The sequence below is a fragment of the Anastrepha ludens genome, chromosome 3, assembly GCF_028408465.1.
Source record: "Anastrepha ludens isolate Willacy chromosome 3, idAnaLude1.1, whole genome shotgun sequence".
Classification (NCBI taxonomy): Eukaryota; Metazoa; Arthropoda; class Insecta; order Diptera; family Tephritidae; genus Anastrepha; species Anastrepha ludens.
In genome coordinates this window covers 105,677,784-105,692,008 of record NC_071499.1, presented here as the reverse complement: position 1 = coordinate 105,692,008, position 14,225 = coordinate 105,677,784, and the positions used below count along the sequence as shown (strand labels likewise).

The 14,225-nt window shown below is 35.1% G+C and overlaps 1 protein-coding gene across 1 annotated transcript in view; it reads left to right on the top strand.

Annotated features, from left to right (window-relative positions):
* Positions 1-7,892: 7,892 nt before the first annotated feature.
* LOC128858687 (scoloptoxin SSD14) overlaps positions 7,893-14,225 on the top strand; it is a 45,176-nt gene continuing 38,843 nt past the window's right edge. The window contains exon 1 of the mRNA XM_054095154.1: positions 7,893-8,127. Within this exon, the coding sequence (XP_053951129.1) occupies positions 8,123-8,127 (5 nt within the window). The 5' untranslated portion in view covers positions 7,893-8,122. The remainder of the gene's footprint in view (positions 8,128-14,225) is intronic.

Genomic DNA, 14,225 nt, shown 5'->3' with positions numbered 1-14,225 from the left:
ACAATAAGAAAATTGTGTCAATGCCTGAAGTTGCAAGTAAATCACAAGTTGCATGATGCATTTTATAATTTGGCAGCACTTTTTTGATGCATTGGCATTTGCTAATTGACTTACAGTGAATGCCCGATAATGTCAACTAATTGAAACCAAGCGGGCTTGCGTTTTTGTTCTTTTTTTGCGAAGGTCGAAACATAAGACAAAAGATATCAACATTTTAGCCCAAATATGCATTTTATAATGGAAAGGTTCATTTACGAAGCAAAACTCAAGGAATTTATTAAAAATGGCACCGAATACAGAAATATGCTCATTAAAAATGTAAAGGGCTAAACACTTAATAAATTTCACATAAAAAAAAGGTTAAAGTATTCACACGAAACCATAATTCTTTTAATAAAGTTCATCTTACATTCACAAGAATCAGTAGTTTTTTTGTTTTTTTTATTTCAAAGACTAAAAAACCGATTCTTTGGGTGATTGACACTTTGTTTTTCAGAAAGAAGATCATAATTAAAGTCTCGTGGAAGATTGCGATGATGAAGAGATTGCGGAACCTTACCATCATTTAGCAAAACCAGGCAAAAACCATCGCTGAAAGACTGCAAAGTACTTCGGCAGTCAGCCGCTTTAATAGTTTTCCGTTTAACCCTTTCGCTACATCTTTTTAATGCGCCATCCCAAAAATACCAAATTTTTGTCTGAGTATTTATTTTAGGATCAATAACAATAAAAATAATTTTTTTTTTTTATTTTTTATGTTAAGTGCTTTTTTTTAAAGTTGCCATATGGCAACAAATGTTTTGTATTGGTTTCAATCGCAAATAAACTTCTACAATCTAATGCAAGTTAACACCTTACGAGAAATTTGTTGCCATATGGCAACAAGCTTAGTTTTAAAAATTAGCACAGCTTTTAAAGCTGCGAGCAAAAAAATATTTATATATATTTATATATATTTATATCAGTGCAGCTGTTGTTGATGGTTTTGTGGTAACTTCTTTTACTTTCTATTCGGCATTTATATTTTCTGTGCTTTTGTTTTGCCTACTTGCAGTAGAAAAGCAGAAAAAAATAGTGGACGTTTCTAAAAGCTGATAAAAACTGTCGAAGGTTGAGACTGCCGAAGTAATTCCCATTCTTTCAGCACTCGTTGTTTGCTTTTTCTGCGACTGCAACTGACAAATTCTCACAAGCACATGGTGAAATATGTGTGCTCTTTAGCAGACCGTTATTCGATTCTAAACGAATTTGGCAGAATCAATTCGTGGGTTGACGCCACTTGGGATGTGTTTACAAAAAAAAAAAATTAAATTGTGTTGTTGATATACGAAAAAAATCAACCGATGACACTTCGTTGCTGTCTGCACATCGACTGATTGGACAAGTGTGTGAATATGTGTGAAATGATTGTGGAATTGTGTTAGTGATATACAGAAAAAATCAACACAATCTCCACTCATATTGCTTCGTTACTATTGAACAATGGCTGATTGGACGAGTGTGTGAATGCATGTGAAATGATCGTGCATAATTTGGCTGAATCTCCCCAATGACGTGGCAGCCGAAGTTCCCCTTACAATTTTCTTTTTCACTACAATTAAAGAGCAAAGCTGGCAAACCTATCATTCTTGTCAGAAGCAGAAGTTCGTATTCGACTTAAGAGAATGGCTGCTGTGCAGTTAAGCAGTAATTTTATGACTTTTGCTACTTTGACGGCAGCTATTCAGTCACTGGCAAATAATCTGTTATTTCGAACTATTCTACAGTCGATTGGATGCTCAATATGCCCACAATAAGTAGTACTCAAAAGGATTACTAGCTAAGTGTATGGCTAGCGAAATACGAGCAGATCTCCAGCTGATAAATCGTGGTTACCTGCACGTGAAATATTTGAATACATCAAAGCGAGGAACTGTATTTTTCTATTCTGACTAATTTTCTTATATATTGGATACGCCCAACTATCTTTATGAAAAAAAATTGACAAAATTGGTTCGCTTGAATGATCTCGACTGTGCCTAAATACTTGTACAACTATCTAACTATCTGCAAAACTGATTTTCGCCAGTGCGATCCGCAACTTAGGTGAGAGCAACTTCAACAATGTTCTGTGTTCTTACTTGCGTTCACTCTTACGAGATATTGCACTATAAGATTTGTTATCCTAGTCTAGTATGTAGTAATATCTTCTAGTTTTATGGGTTTTCATGTATGTTATATTACATTTTGATATTTTTATTATTGTGCTAATAAATTATGAAATAAATAAATGACATTACATGCTGCTGTAGGCGAATGGGATGGTGTGTGATTACCATTCGGTAGTACGCGGGTTCGAAACCAAATGATAGGGAAAAGTTGTTTCTAATATTGGCCGCCCCACGGCAGGCAATGGCAAATATCCAAGTGTACCTATTTTTGCATTGAAAAAGTTTCGCATTAGAATTAAAAAATTATCTGCCATTCGCAGGTGGCATATAGTAAAACAACAGGTCCCTTGGCCCCTTTATTTGTGGAAAAAACATCAAGCCGCGCAGCACAAACAGGAGGATGAGATCGGCCAAACATTTGAAATTATCGTGCGTTACAACACATTACATATTGGGTAGAGTGGCTATTGTGGACAGTTTCATTGGTAGATATCGCCTTAGTATGAGAAGCAGAAAATGGCTAGTGGCTAGTGACTTGTCTGATATATCCGCTCTTTAAAAAAGGCGATGGGAAATCTCCCTCCAATTATAGAGGTATCTCATTCATGAATTGTGTTGCAAAGATAATGATGGGTATTTTAAATGAGCGACTCACAAGCTGAGTAGAAAATAAAAATATTGTAACAGAATTTCAAGCAGGTTTCAGAAAGCGACATTCAATCGTAGATAACATATATAACCTAGCAGGAATTGCCCTTATTAAGTTTAGGGAGAAGAAAAAAGTGTACGCGTTTTTTGTGGACTTTAAAGCCGCTTTTGATACTGTCCCTAGACAACTATTGCTATGCAAGCTTCGTGAAATAGGAATATCTACCAAAATGGCAAACTTTATTGAAATTTGTTACATGTTCGATAGTAAAAGTAGGAGATGAAATGAGTGAAAAATTGAAAATATCGTCAGGAGTAAAGCAAGCGTGCCTGCTTTCACCTTTGCTCTTTGCTCTTTACTTGAATGGCTGCTTGGAGGGGGGACTCTTTATAGATGAGCCGTAAATATCCGTTTGCTATTATATGCTGACGATATCGTCATATTGGCAGATGAGGTTAGTGCTCTTCAAAAAATGATAAGCAACTTAGAAAAATACTGCGAAAAGTGGAATATGCAAGTTAACTTATCCAAGTCAGCTATAATGATTTTTCGGAGAGGCGGTAGAATAGCAGAAAAAGAAAAGTGGTTTTTTCACGGCGAAGTTATACCAATAACGAAAGAATATAATTACTTGGGTGTAAAGCTAACATTAAAACTCAGTTTCAAGCAACATAAAGAAAATTGAAATGTTCTAGCGAAAAATAGCATAAATGCAACTTGGTGCACATTTCTTACGTTTTAAAATTTTTTTTTTGCATTTTTTTTATTTGATTTTTTAAATGAAGAACCCTTCAAGAATATTCTGTGAAAATTTTAGATGAATCGGAGCAAAACTTACAAAGATACAGCCATGTAAGTGTTGCTACCTACTCTGATTTTTTTTGTATTTAAAACTTTAAAGCGTTTTTCCCACAACTTACGTTTTCAAAGTCGGTGCCCCTCATAACTTTGAAACTACTGCACCGATGCACTGTAGATGTTTTTCGAATTTGTTGATACTTTTGTTTTTACGGTAACTAATTCACCGATTTTTTACGCGAAAATCGTGTTTTTGACTTTAACGTGTTCCCAAAAATCAAAAAAATTTTTAATTTCAAAAAATCCTCGGCGTTGCCCGGAGAAAACGATTATCTAACGAAATAACTTTGGTTTTTTGATTTCAGATGATTTAACACCGAGTTATGAGGGGCACCGCAAAACTACTTTTTTTTGAGATGCATCCGAATAATTTCTGCCTTTGCCGTATTTTTAAATATTTTTGGATGAAAATTTCACAAAATATACTTCAAATGCTATAATTTTATGTAGTAAAAGATTTGACGACTAAATTTTAACTGTGTCATCAAAAAAAAAATCATAAAAATGTGCCTTTTTTCCATGAATTAACGTTACCCCCCCTTAAGTTCATCACTGGTGCTATAGAATATATAAAATTAATTTTAAACGAATTCAATACATGGTACCATAGTAACATATGTAAAATGTAAGATTTTGTTTTTTTTTTCCGACAAACGACCTAGTGGTGCATGGTATAAGTAACTTAAGTTCATTTTATATGGACTAGAAGTTCTTGACTATGTCGGCTAAGCCTTTGAAATGTTCAGTATTCGTGGAAGTCCTACTTAGTATTGAAAATAGCATTGAGAGGGAGCGAGCTTCAAGAAAAGAAGCGCCGAAGACCAACACAGTATATTCCGCCAAAGGAAATGCGAACAGATAGTGCTGGATATTGGCTCCCACGGAAGTTGCAAAATGCCTGGATGTATGCTGGAGTAAAATGTGTCCAGTATCGCTACACTTTAATAAATAAGACAAGCAACAGCTTTGAAAAATTTCATTTCGAAGTAAATCTAAAAAAAGAGATCTTTTTAGTTTTGTCTTCATTTTCTGAAATTAAAAATTGCATTTTGCTTCACTTTCATAACCCTCTATACATAGGTAGTTGCCAATAGAATGATTTAATATTTACTATATCAAGCATCCCACGCTTTTAACTCTAATTTGAATTATTCTATTTGTATGTCAGTTTTTGTTATAATTCTGTTCTGAGGTAGTTGACTATGACTGATCGTTCGATTTGCTATTACTTCATTATAGGTCCCTTTGTCATTAAAATTTATTTTATTCGTTTAGCAATAAAAGAGTGTTTTTTAGTTTTTTTAAACTATTTTTTATTTAAATATAAAATAAAATTATGCAATAAAGAAGATAGCCAATTCTCATAAATATACACTGAATAAAAACATAAACACAGAGGCATCCATTCTTGTTGACACAAATAAATGGAGAAGGCTCAAGCGCAAAAAGCCACAAGACCTGGTCAATTAAAAAACAAACTCGTTTATTTATTTTCATAATATTTAAGTAGAGTAACGCAATATTAATTTGTTTTGTACAAACTCCAGTAACTAATGGCAATGAAAACTTAATAAAAAAATTAAAAAGAAATGCATTTAAGGGTTAAAGTCAGTAATTTTATAATTTGGATGTACGTGGATGCATGTGTATGTGTTTGCTTTGCACTAACAGATATACTAGAAGAAAAGGAACTAATTCAGCTTGAAATGTGCATATGGCACAAAAATGTCTCACAGAGGGGAATTCCTAACTATTTTTTTAGATCCATTTACGGTTAGGCAGTAAATGTAAACTAACGCTGCGCTCTGTCTCCGTATCACTCTCTTTGTTTTTCTTTGACAATTTAACATGCAGTGCTCGTATAACCTCACAGAGAGTTGAATTCAATAGATGTCAAGGCGAATTTATAGCAGTAGTACAAGGGGATAGCAGTAGTACAAAAACAAAACTTATATTTACTTTACAGAATGTAAACAAACAACAATAAAACAAATAAGAAAATGCCATATTTGATATGGAATGAACTTTACAAAGCAAATTTTTGGAATCAAATAAATGAGAGTTATCCCGTTACATCGGTTGTATTTTAGCTGCTTGAAAACTATCGACATCGATAACGGTGAATTTCTGTGTATTTCTGTTCAGTAAAGTTTGGTAAGTCATCATGAATCGATTAACGTCAGAAAAACTCCCCCAATTTGTGGAAATTTACTTTGAAAAAAAAAACCTGTTCGCGAAGTTTATAGAGCACTGACGGCATCATCGGTTCTTATTTGTTTCGGAATGATAAATGAGCTGCCGTTACGGTAAATTGCGAGCGCTATGGAGCCATGCTGACTGAATTTTTGGTTTTGAAAATGAATCGGCGACTTTTGGTTCCCACAAGACGGTGCAACTTGCCATACAGCGCGCTTAAAGAGCGATTTATTGCAAGCCACTATTGACGCAAGACGACCAAATTTATTGGAAAAAGTATTCAAAAACTGGATTGATCGAAAGAACTATCTAACTCGTAGCCGTGACAGACATATGCCGGTTATCATATTCAAAAAATTTAGTGCCATGAAGTTATATATTTTTGTATATCCTTGTTCACTCCGCGGCCGCCGTAGCCGAATGGGTTGGTGCGTGATTACCATTCGGAATTCACAGAGAGGTCGTTGGCTCGAATCTCGGTGAAAGCAAAATTTTTAAAAACATTTTTCTAATAGCGGTCGCCCCTCGGCAGGCAATGGCAAACCTCCGAGTGTATTTCTGCCATGAAAACGCTCCTCATGAAAATATCTGCCCTTCGTAGACGGCTTGAAACTGTAGGCCCCTCCATTTGTGGAACAACATAAAGACGCACACCACAAATAGGAGGAGGAGCTCGGCCAAACACCTAACAGAAGTGTACGCGCCAATTATTTATTTTTTTTTTGTTCACTCCGCTCGGGAGCATAGGGCCTCACCAAGACTCTTCCATGGTACACAATTCTGGGCTGTTGCTTTTGCCCCGTCCCATGTTACATATGTCGGCATCTGCTAGTTCGCGCAACTTCGACCTTCGCTAAGTGGTCTTCGGCCGACCGTGAGCTCTGCTCCCTTGCGCGTTCCAGTCTAGTGCCATTGTCGTGATGCTATCTCGTGGTTTTCTAAGCATGTGACTACAGTGTAGTGCTACCAGAGACTCAGTTGTGGGAAGACTCAGAAAATGAGCCCGGCAAACACTGTTTTCGCATTTTTACGGATGGCTCCAGGACCGAGCATGGCTCCGGCTCTGGGGTCTACGTGGAATCCAGCGGGGCAAACCTGCACTTTGCTCTTGGAATGCCTGCATCTGTGTTTCAAGCGGTGACCTATCCATCGCCACTTTCTGCGTTTGATTTGCCATAGGCTCCTCATTCGTTAATCTCCACAGCGCATTGTTGCTGATGATATTCGACCGGAATATTCTACAGTTGATGAAATTAAATACCAGATTACAAAAAAAAATCCATTCCAGCAATACTTCTTTTTTTATTATTATTTTCAGTTCTCAAGCTCTTAAAAACACCCGATATATGTATGTACATACTTATATCAGCGGAAAGAATGAAAATTTAGTCTTAATATATAAAGTGGGCGTGGTTTTTAACCCATCTCTATAGTACTTAAGTGGGTGGGTAGCAATCTGTATGCCAAGTTGGGGCGAGTTGTCGAGGCACACATATCAAAAATCCCAAAAGGTGCCCCTCCCCCGTTTATTATACAAAATGTTAGTTACGTCGGAGTTTTCGAGTTCACTTAACTTTTTCTATCTTCATAATTACCGTTATATGGAAGGTGGTCATTGACCGATTTTGCATTTTAAACAAAAACTTAACTTCGATAAAGGGTAATAAAATTTCAATGAACAACGTAAATTTTTGATCGGGGCATCGTGCCTGCGCACGGACGCGTGGACGGAGAGACACGTCTAGATCGACTCCTCTCAATATTGTAAGGTGTTTTTGATACATCTATATGTACATATGTCTTATCTATCTCAATACATTTATGCTGTCACATACAACCGATATGTGCGCAAAATTATTATAAATCAAAGAAAACAAAACAAAAAAATACAACTCAGCAGTTCCGCTGCTATCACTTTGTATGCATTTGCTTTGGTAGCTAATATATATTACTCAGTTAAAATGTGTAAATGCTATCACATCAGGTGTAGTTTTATGATCACGAATACTTTCAATTAACTTCTGCCGACATTCGTTAAACTTATTCAGTATTCAGTAGAGTTTCGATCGCGTAGGAGCTCTCAAGCCATATAAATGCGCAGCTGTTTGTTAACGTGACAGGCAAGCGGTTAAATGGCTCTCAGTAAATAAAAATAAATAAAAAAAAAACAATTAGTCAAAGTAATTTCGAAAAATATATTGTCAATTTAACACTTGACAAAGTTAACAAAAAGTATTTACAGTGCTTTAATAAACAGCAACCGATTACAATGAGGTGAGTCAATAGAACTTCGGCTTTTGTAACCACAAACCGCGGCCGCGCTAAACGAATTTATGTGGAATAGCGTAAAAAAAATCTCTGCTTGTGGGCCAATATCAAGACGAACAGCTGTTAAAATTATAATTACATACTTATGCACATACATTCATACATCTCTGCACACACTATTATTGTTATTGTTTCCACAATAGAAAACATTGAGAGGGGAATGTAAAAATATGCAGAGGGGAATGTACATAGTATGCATGGATGTATGTATGTATTGTATGCTTTTTATGTATGATGCATTTGTAATAAGAGTAACAAACCAGTCAAACAAAAACAAATGGAATTCAAGGTAAACGCAGTAGTGAAATACAGTACCCGCTCTTTTACATAGACGCTCGATTTTATGGACATTCAATGGAGTGAATAAAAAAGTCGAATATTTCTTGTACGCGAGGTTTTAACATTTGTTGTTGTTGTTATTATAGCAGCATAAACATTTCCCATGCATATACGGGCAATGCTGAAGTGACAGTCCTTGGGCGGATAAAAATTTGGGTCGTTCCGGTTACGTAAAACCGACTGTCGTGGGAATGAAGAATAATTGGCTTGGTAATTTTTTTTGCTTTTATTTTCAAGTCTCTTAGCATTTGTTTTTAAGTAATTTGTATCGAAAATAGTAGAAAAGCGTGTAGTGGTTCGATTCACGTTCTGTGTAAACGTAAAATTAAAAGTTCTTTTTCCGCTTTAATTACACTTTCGTTCCATCAAAATACTTGCATATGAAAATTTTCTTTCTACTGACAATTTGTGTGTGAAAAATTGGAGAAGGTTCGTGGCAAGCGTGCAAGTGCGCGTACAATTGCGTGGCCTCAAAACTCTATATACCCGAAAAGTTTCTAAAAATTTTGTTTAAAAAATTGAAGAATTTGATGAATTTTAATTTGCACAAAGTTTTGAATTTGGATTTATATGGTTATTGCTGAACTCTACTTTTATAAAAGTCAATGTCAAGTCGAATCCTTGATCTTCTTGTGTTTGCGACTTGATTTTGAAGTTGTTAAATTTAACTCACTTTTTTCAATTTTCAATTTTCTAATTTAATTCACATTTTATTCTAACTTTTTGTGCATTACGCATATTGAGTTAAAATTATTTTTCTGACTTTATTTAAAAAACTGTCACAGCTTTTAGGATATTTCCAAAAACAATTTTTCTTATTTTTATAGTTACAAGTTTTTTCTGTACAGTTTTTCGGGTTATATTGCAGCTTTAACGTGAGCAAAGTTGTTTGTGAGTGTATGCGCATGTTGTTGGTAGCTTTTTAAGGGCGTGTCAATTAACGAAAAACAATAGTAAATGAAAAATGTATATTAGTAAATATTGAAAAAGCGAACACAGGAACACCTTGTCTGGGATCCACTGTACTCGTATGCATCAATGTATAATTAATATTAATGATTAATATTTCTTACCAAAAAAAGATGCTTATTTGCAGTATTTTTATTTCCAGCTTAAACATTTTGATACATTGGAATTACCTTTAAACAAAAGTTAAAAAAAAAATCTAGCTTGTGACCTAACGTTTTTGTTAAAAAGGAATGAAAAAAAAATGAAATATGTTATAATGCATATGAAAAAGTTTTGTTATTGAATTTCATTGGTAAAAACAGCTTCCACTAAATGCAAAAGTTGTATTTTTCACTTTTCTTTCACAATATCACGACTTGAAATATTTGTGGGGTAACTAATATGAACTTGAGGCCCCTAAAAGTCCACCAAAGAAACCGCATCGTTGGTAGATTTTGTCCATCGCGAAATGAGTTTCTCAGCACTATCAATAAACTCCTACAAATAATCAATCATTTTTAAAATTGGATTAAATTTACTAAAAATCGTTACCTTACCTTTCCTCTACCCGCAGTCTTTGCTCTAAATCAAGCAAAATAATTAGTTTCGGTATATTTTCTTCAAATTTGCGCTAGCTTGAAAACAAAAGTCATTTGAAATCAAATTTGCATAGGATTCATGGCATTATCATGGCACAAATAAGAATCGAAAAGTAATCGCGGAGGTGTAATGGTGTCAGGAGGTGCGACAGTGCTTCTATAGAATTCGGTATTGGGGTTTCTCCAGACTCGAATCCTTCCAGCTGATTGACCAATGTTGAACTCTCGTCGCTAAAAAAGCGTTGCTCTAACTGTCAAGTGACGTATTCTTATACTTCTTTGCGAACGTTATCATCTTATTTTTTATTAACTTTGTTGATGAGTGGTTTATTTCGAGCCATTCGCGAACTATACTGTGGGCAAAAAGTAAGGTGAATTTGATTGTAAAACGAAAAATCTTTATTTATTCTTATAAATCAATTTCATCCCCTTCAAAATAATCCCCTCTCGATCAAATACACTTATGCCAACGATTTTTCCAATCCCCGAAACATGCCAAATAATTCATTTCCGGTATAGCCATCAGCACCTTCTTCGATTCAGCTTTTATCTCCTCAATCGACTCGAAACGCGTTCCCCGGAGTGGTCTCTTGAGTTTTGGGAATAGCCAGAAGTCACACGGAGCCAAATCAGGCGAATACGGTGGTTGCGGAACGATATGCGTGGAATTTTTGGCGAAATGGTCACGAAGAACGAGTGCAATGTGAGACTGTGCATTATCGTGATGCAAAAACCAAGAGTTGTTGGCCCATAATTCTGGTCTTTTTAGACGAATTGCTTCACGTAAATGACGCATAACGCTCAAATAATATTCCTTATTAACAGTTTGGCCAGGTGGAAGGAAGACATAGTGCACCACACCACGAAAATCGAAAAAAACTGTCATCATGACCTTTATTTTTGAACGACTTTGACGTGCTCTTTTCGGTCTGGCCTCGCCTTTAGCACGATATTCGCTTGATTGGTCGGTTGTTTCAGGGTCGTAAGCATAAATCCAAGTTTCATCTCCCGTAATAATGCATTTGAGCTTGTCCTGATAGTCTGAAAGCATTGTTTCACACACATCAACGCGACGACTTTTTTCCAAGAAATTGAGAGTTTTCGGTACCAAACGAGATTTGACATTTCGTAGGCCCAAATGGCCTTTCAAAATGGTTTTCACAGATCCTTCTGATATTCCGATCATATCAGTAAGGTCTTTAACAGTCAACCGACGATTTTTGAGCACTAACTCCTTCACTTTATTGACGTGTTGGTCATCTATTGACGTCGATGGTCGTCCGGAGCGCTCCAAGTCAACAACACGTTCTCGACCCTCTTTGCAGTCTTTGTAGCACTTATAAACATTTTCCTGCGACATGGTCGAATCACCAAATGCCTTCTGCAACATGCTAAACGTTTCCGCAGCCGAAATTTCATTCCGCAAACAAAATTTGATGGCACTTCTCTGCTCAATCAAATCAGACATTGTAAAAATCGAAAAATGCACTCTTGGTCGTTTGGTAAACACAAGCGTAAATATATTACTGATAATGACATTCACATGAAAGTTTGCCCAGATGTTATTAACAGTGCTGCCAACTCATGAAAAAATAACTAGAGCGAAATTTTAATCCCGCGAAGTTTGACACATAAATTCAACTTACTTCTTGCCCACAGCCCGGCACGTTTCAAGGCCTTGCGAACTGCTTTCGGATGGACTTCTTTATTGATCTCTTCTCGCACTTCTGCTACTACTTGCGTTGATGTAATTTTTGGATTCTTTTTTATTTTTCTTAATATATGGCGTTCATCACTTGGGGTCAATTTGGGAGGTCTTCCGTTATGAGGTGTGCTCTTAAGATTTGTTTCCCCTTTAAAACGCTTTATTATGCTATAGATAGTAAAACGACTTCGATTCAGCGTTTGACCGATTTAATGGTTGTATGAAAAAAAAAACTAATGGTTGTATGAATAATTTTGTCCGTGTGTGTAAGCACTTACTAAAGGTACAATTTGGTATTTTACGTGTTGTCTTTTCGAGCACATCCGAGGATATGCGAAAAATGCAGCGATATGAGCTGAAGTTAAAACACTTTCAACTCTTAATTTCCAATTTATTCAGCATTTTCAGCCTATGGTATTACAATCTTACAGAATGGAGTACAAAATTTGCGGAAATATTTACTACAATGACTAAATTCAATTCAATTCAATCCACTGCACAGTGGTCCCGCTGCGTAGGAAGAGCGGTCATAGGAACTTTTGGCGTGATAAATGACTTTTTAGTACGTTTTTAAGTTGATAAATGTTTTTATTTGTTAAAAAAACATTAAGACATATAAAAAGTAATATATATATAATAAGAATATATATAAGATATAATAATAATAATATATAATAAAGTAATATATAATTAATATAAAAAGTCAAAGGAAAATTAGGTACACACATTTTTTACATAAAATTTTTTTGTTCCGTTTAAGGTTTTGCATAAATCTTAAATTATAAACAGTAATAGAAAAAAACATTAAATTCCGAAAGGATGAGTTAACTTATTCTTATTTATGAAAATAATAAAATATTCACTTTCCAAAAAGTTAATGCACTTAGAAATACAAAACTTTTAACTCAGTAAATCTAACACTTCTCTTGACATCATAGATTTCTTTTTACATGGTAATTTTCGTAGACTAGATATAAATGGATCGGAATTAAGAAGAAGCCTGTGTAAAAGATCCGTGTTAGTTACAGTTCTTGAGTGCTTTCTGGTATTGTCACGTCTGAATTGTTTCACTAATTTATTACATGATTCAGCTGCCTCCTCTGATAATTCTCCAATTGATAATAAACAATGATCGATTACCTCCGACCCATGAATGAGCACTTTATGAACTGATGCAGGTAAATTATACCATGAATATTTACTAACTAGAATTTTAGCAGTGTCTAGTGCGTATATTTTGAATTTATTCGAATTAATTTTAAAACCAGATGAAAGACATTGTAGGAGATAACTACATCTGTCTATAACGTGTTTGTCTATTCCTGTGATTTCGGATGATATGGTTGAATGAAGGAAACATTTTCGTGCTGTATTTCCATCATTAGAGGTGCCACTTCCTCCACTTCGCGGTTTGTCAACTATCAAGCCTAATTGTTCTCTAAACTCCCTCTGAACGAATTCCTTTCTCTTAGCTAAAAGTGCTTTTTCCTCAGATGAACGTGCTTGCCACCTTTTAAATTCGATTCTATAAGAAACATGAATAAAGTATTCAAAAAATCTAATCCAAGAATGCAGGGGTGATAAACCAAATTCAAATCTACTGGAGTTTACTTGTTTGTTTCTACACTTTTCTACGTCATTCATTTCTTTAGGTGTCGCACCACAAATATAACATTTACTCGTAGATGAGTCACATAGGTACAGATTAGACCCTATATCAAGCGCAGTCGCAGGTCATCGCAGCTGGAAACTATTTTTCCTTAAAGAGGACATATGTAAGAATATTTTAATGTATGTTTCATTTGTGCGAATTCGTGCGAACTTAGTTAAAACTTTACAAACTTCTTATAAAAAAAAAAAGGGGAAATTTTAAAGTACGTATTTCGTACGGTCTGAAAACCCATCAAATAATAATTAAAAAAGATAAGAAAACGTTCAACATGTTTTACATACCTTCAACTTGAATTTCCATTGTACAACAGGTCATAAACACAGTCAAACCGAGTCAACTCATCAAAATTCAAAAAATCAATTACCGAATGTAAGCGTTCATGCATGAAATATAATGAATAAAATTCAGTGCATAAAAATAAAAGTATACAGTAATAATAAAAAATTTGCTTACAAAAAACGCATAAATACACATTCATAAATTATAAAATTATTTAAAATACTTAAAAAATGTCTCTGTTTAGGGCCAGCTCCAAGAGATGCCCGATATTTTGGACTCCGTTCCACTGACGTATATTTCGCAACCAGGATAATTTTTTTCTTCTGATGCTTCGTTTTCCTTCAATCTTTTATGGCAGTATAACTTCCACGAGATTATTCTTATAACTTCGGCATAGATGACCCCGGAAGGTTGCTTTTCTGCGTTTAATACACCACAGAAGCTCTCTATCGCTATTTTCTTTTCGAAGTACTTAAGAATGGGCGATACGGTCGGTCCATGG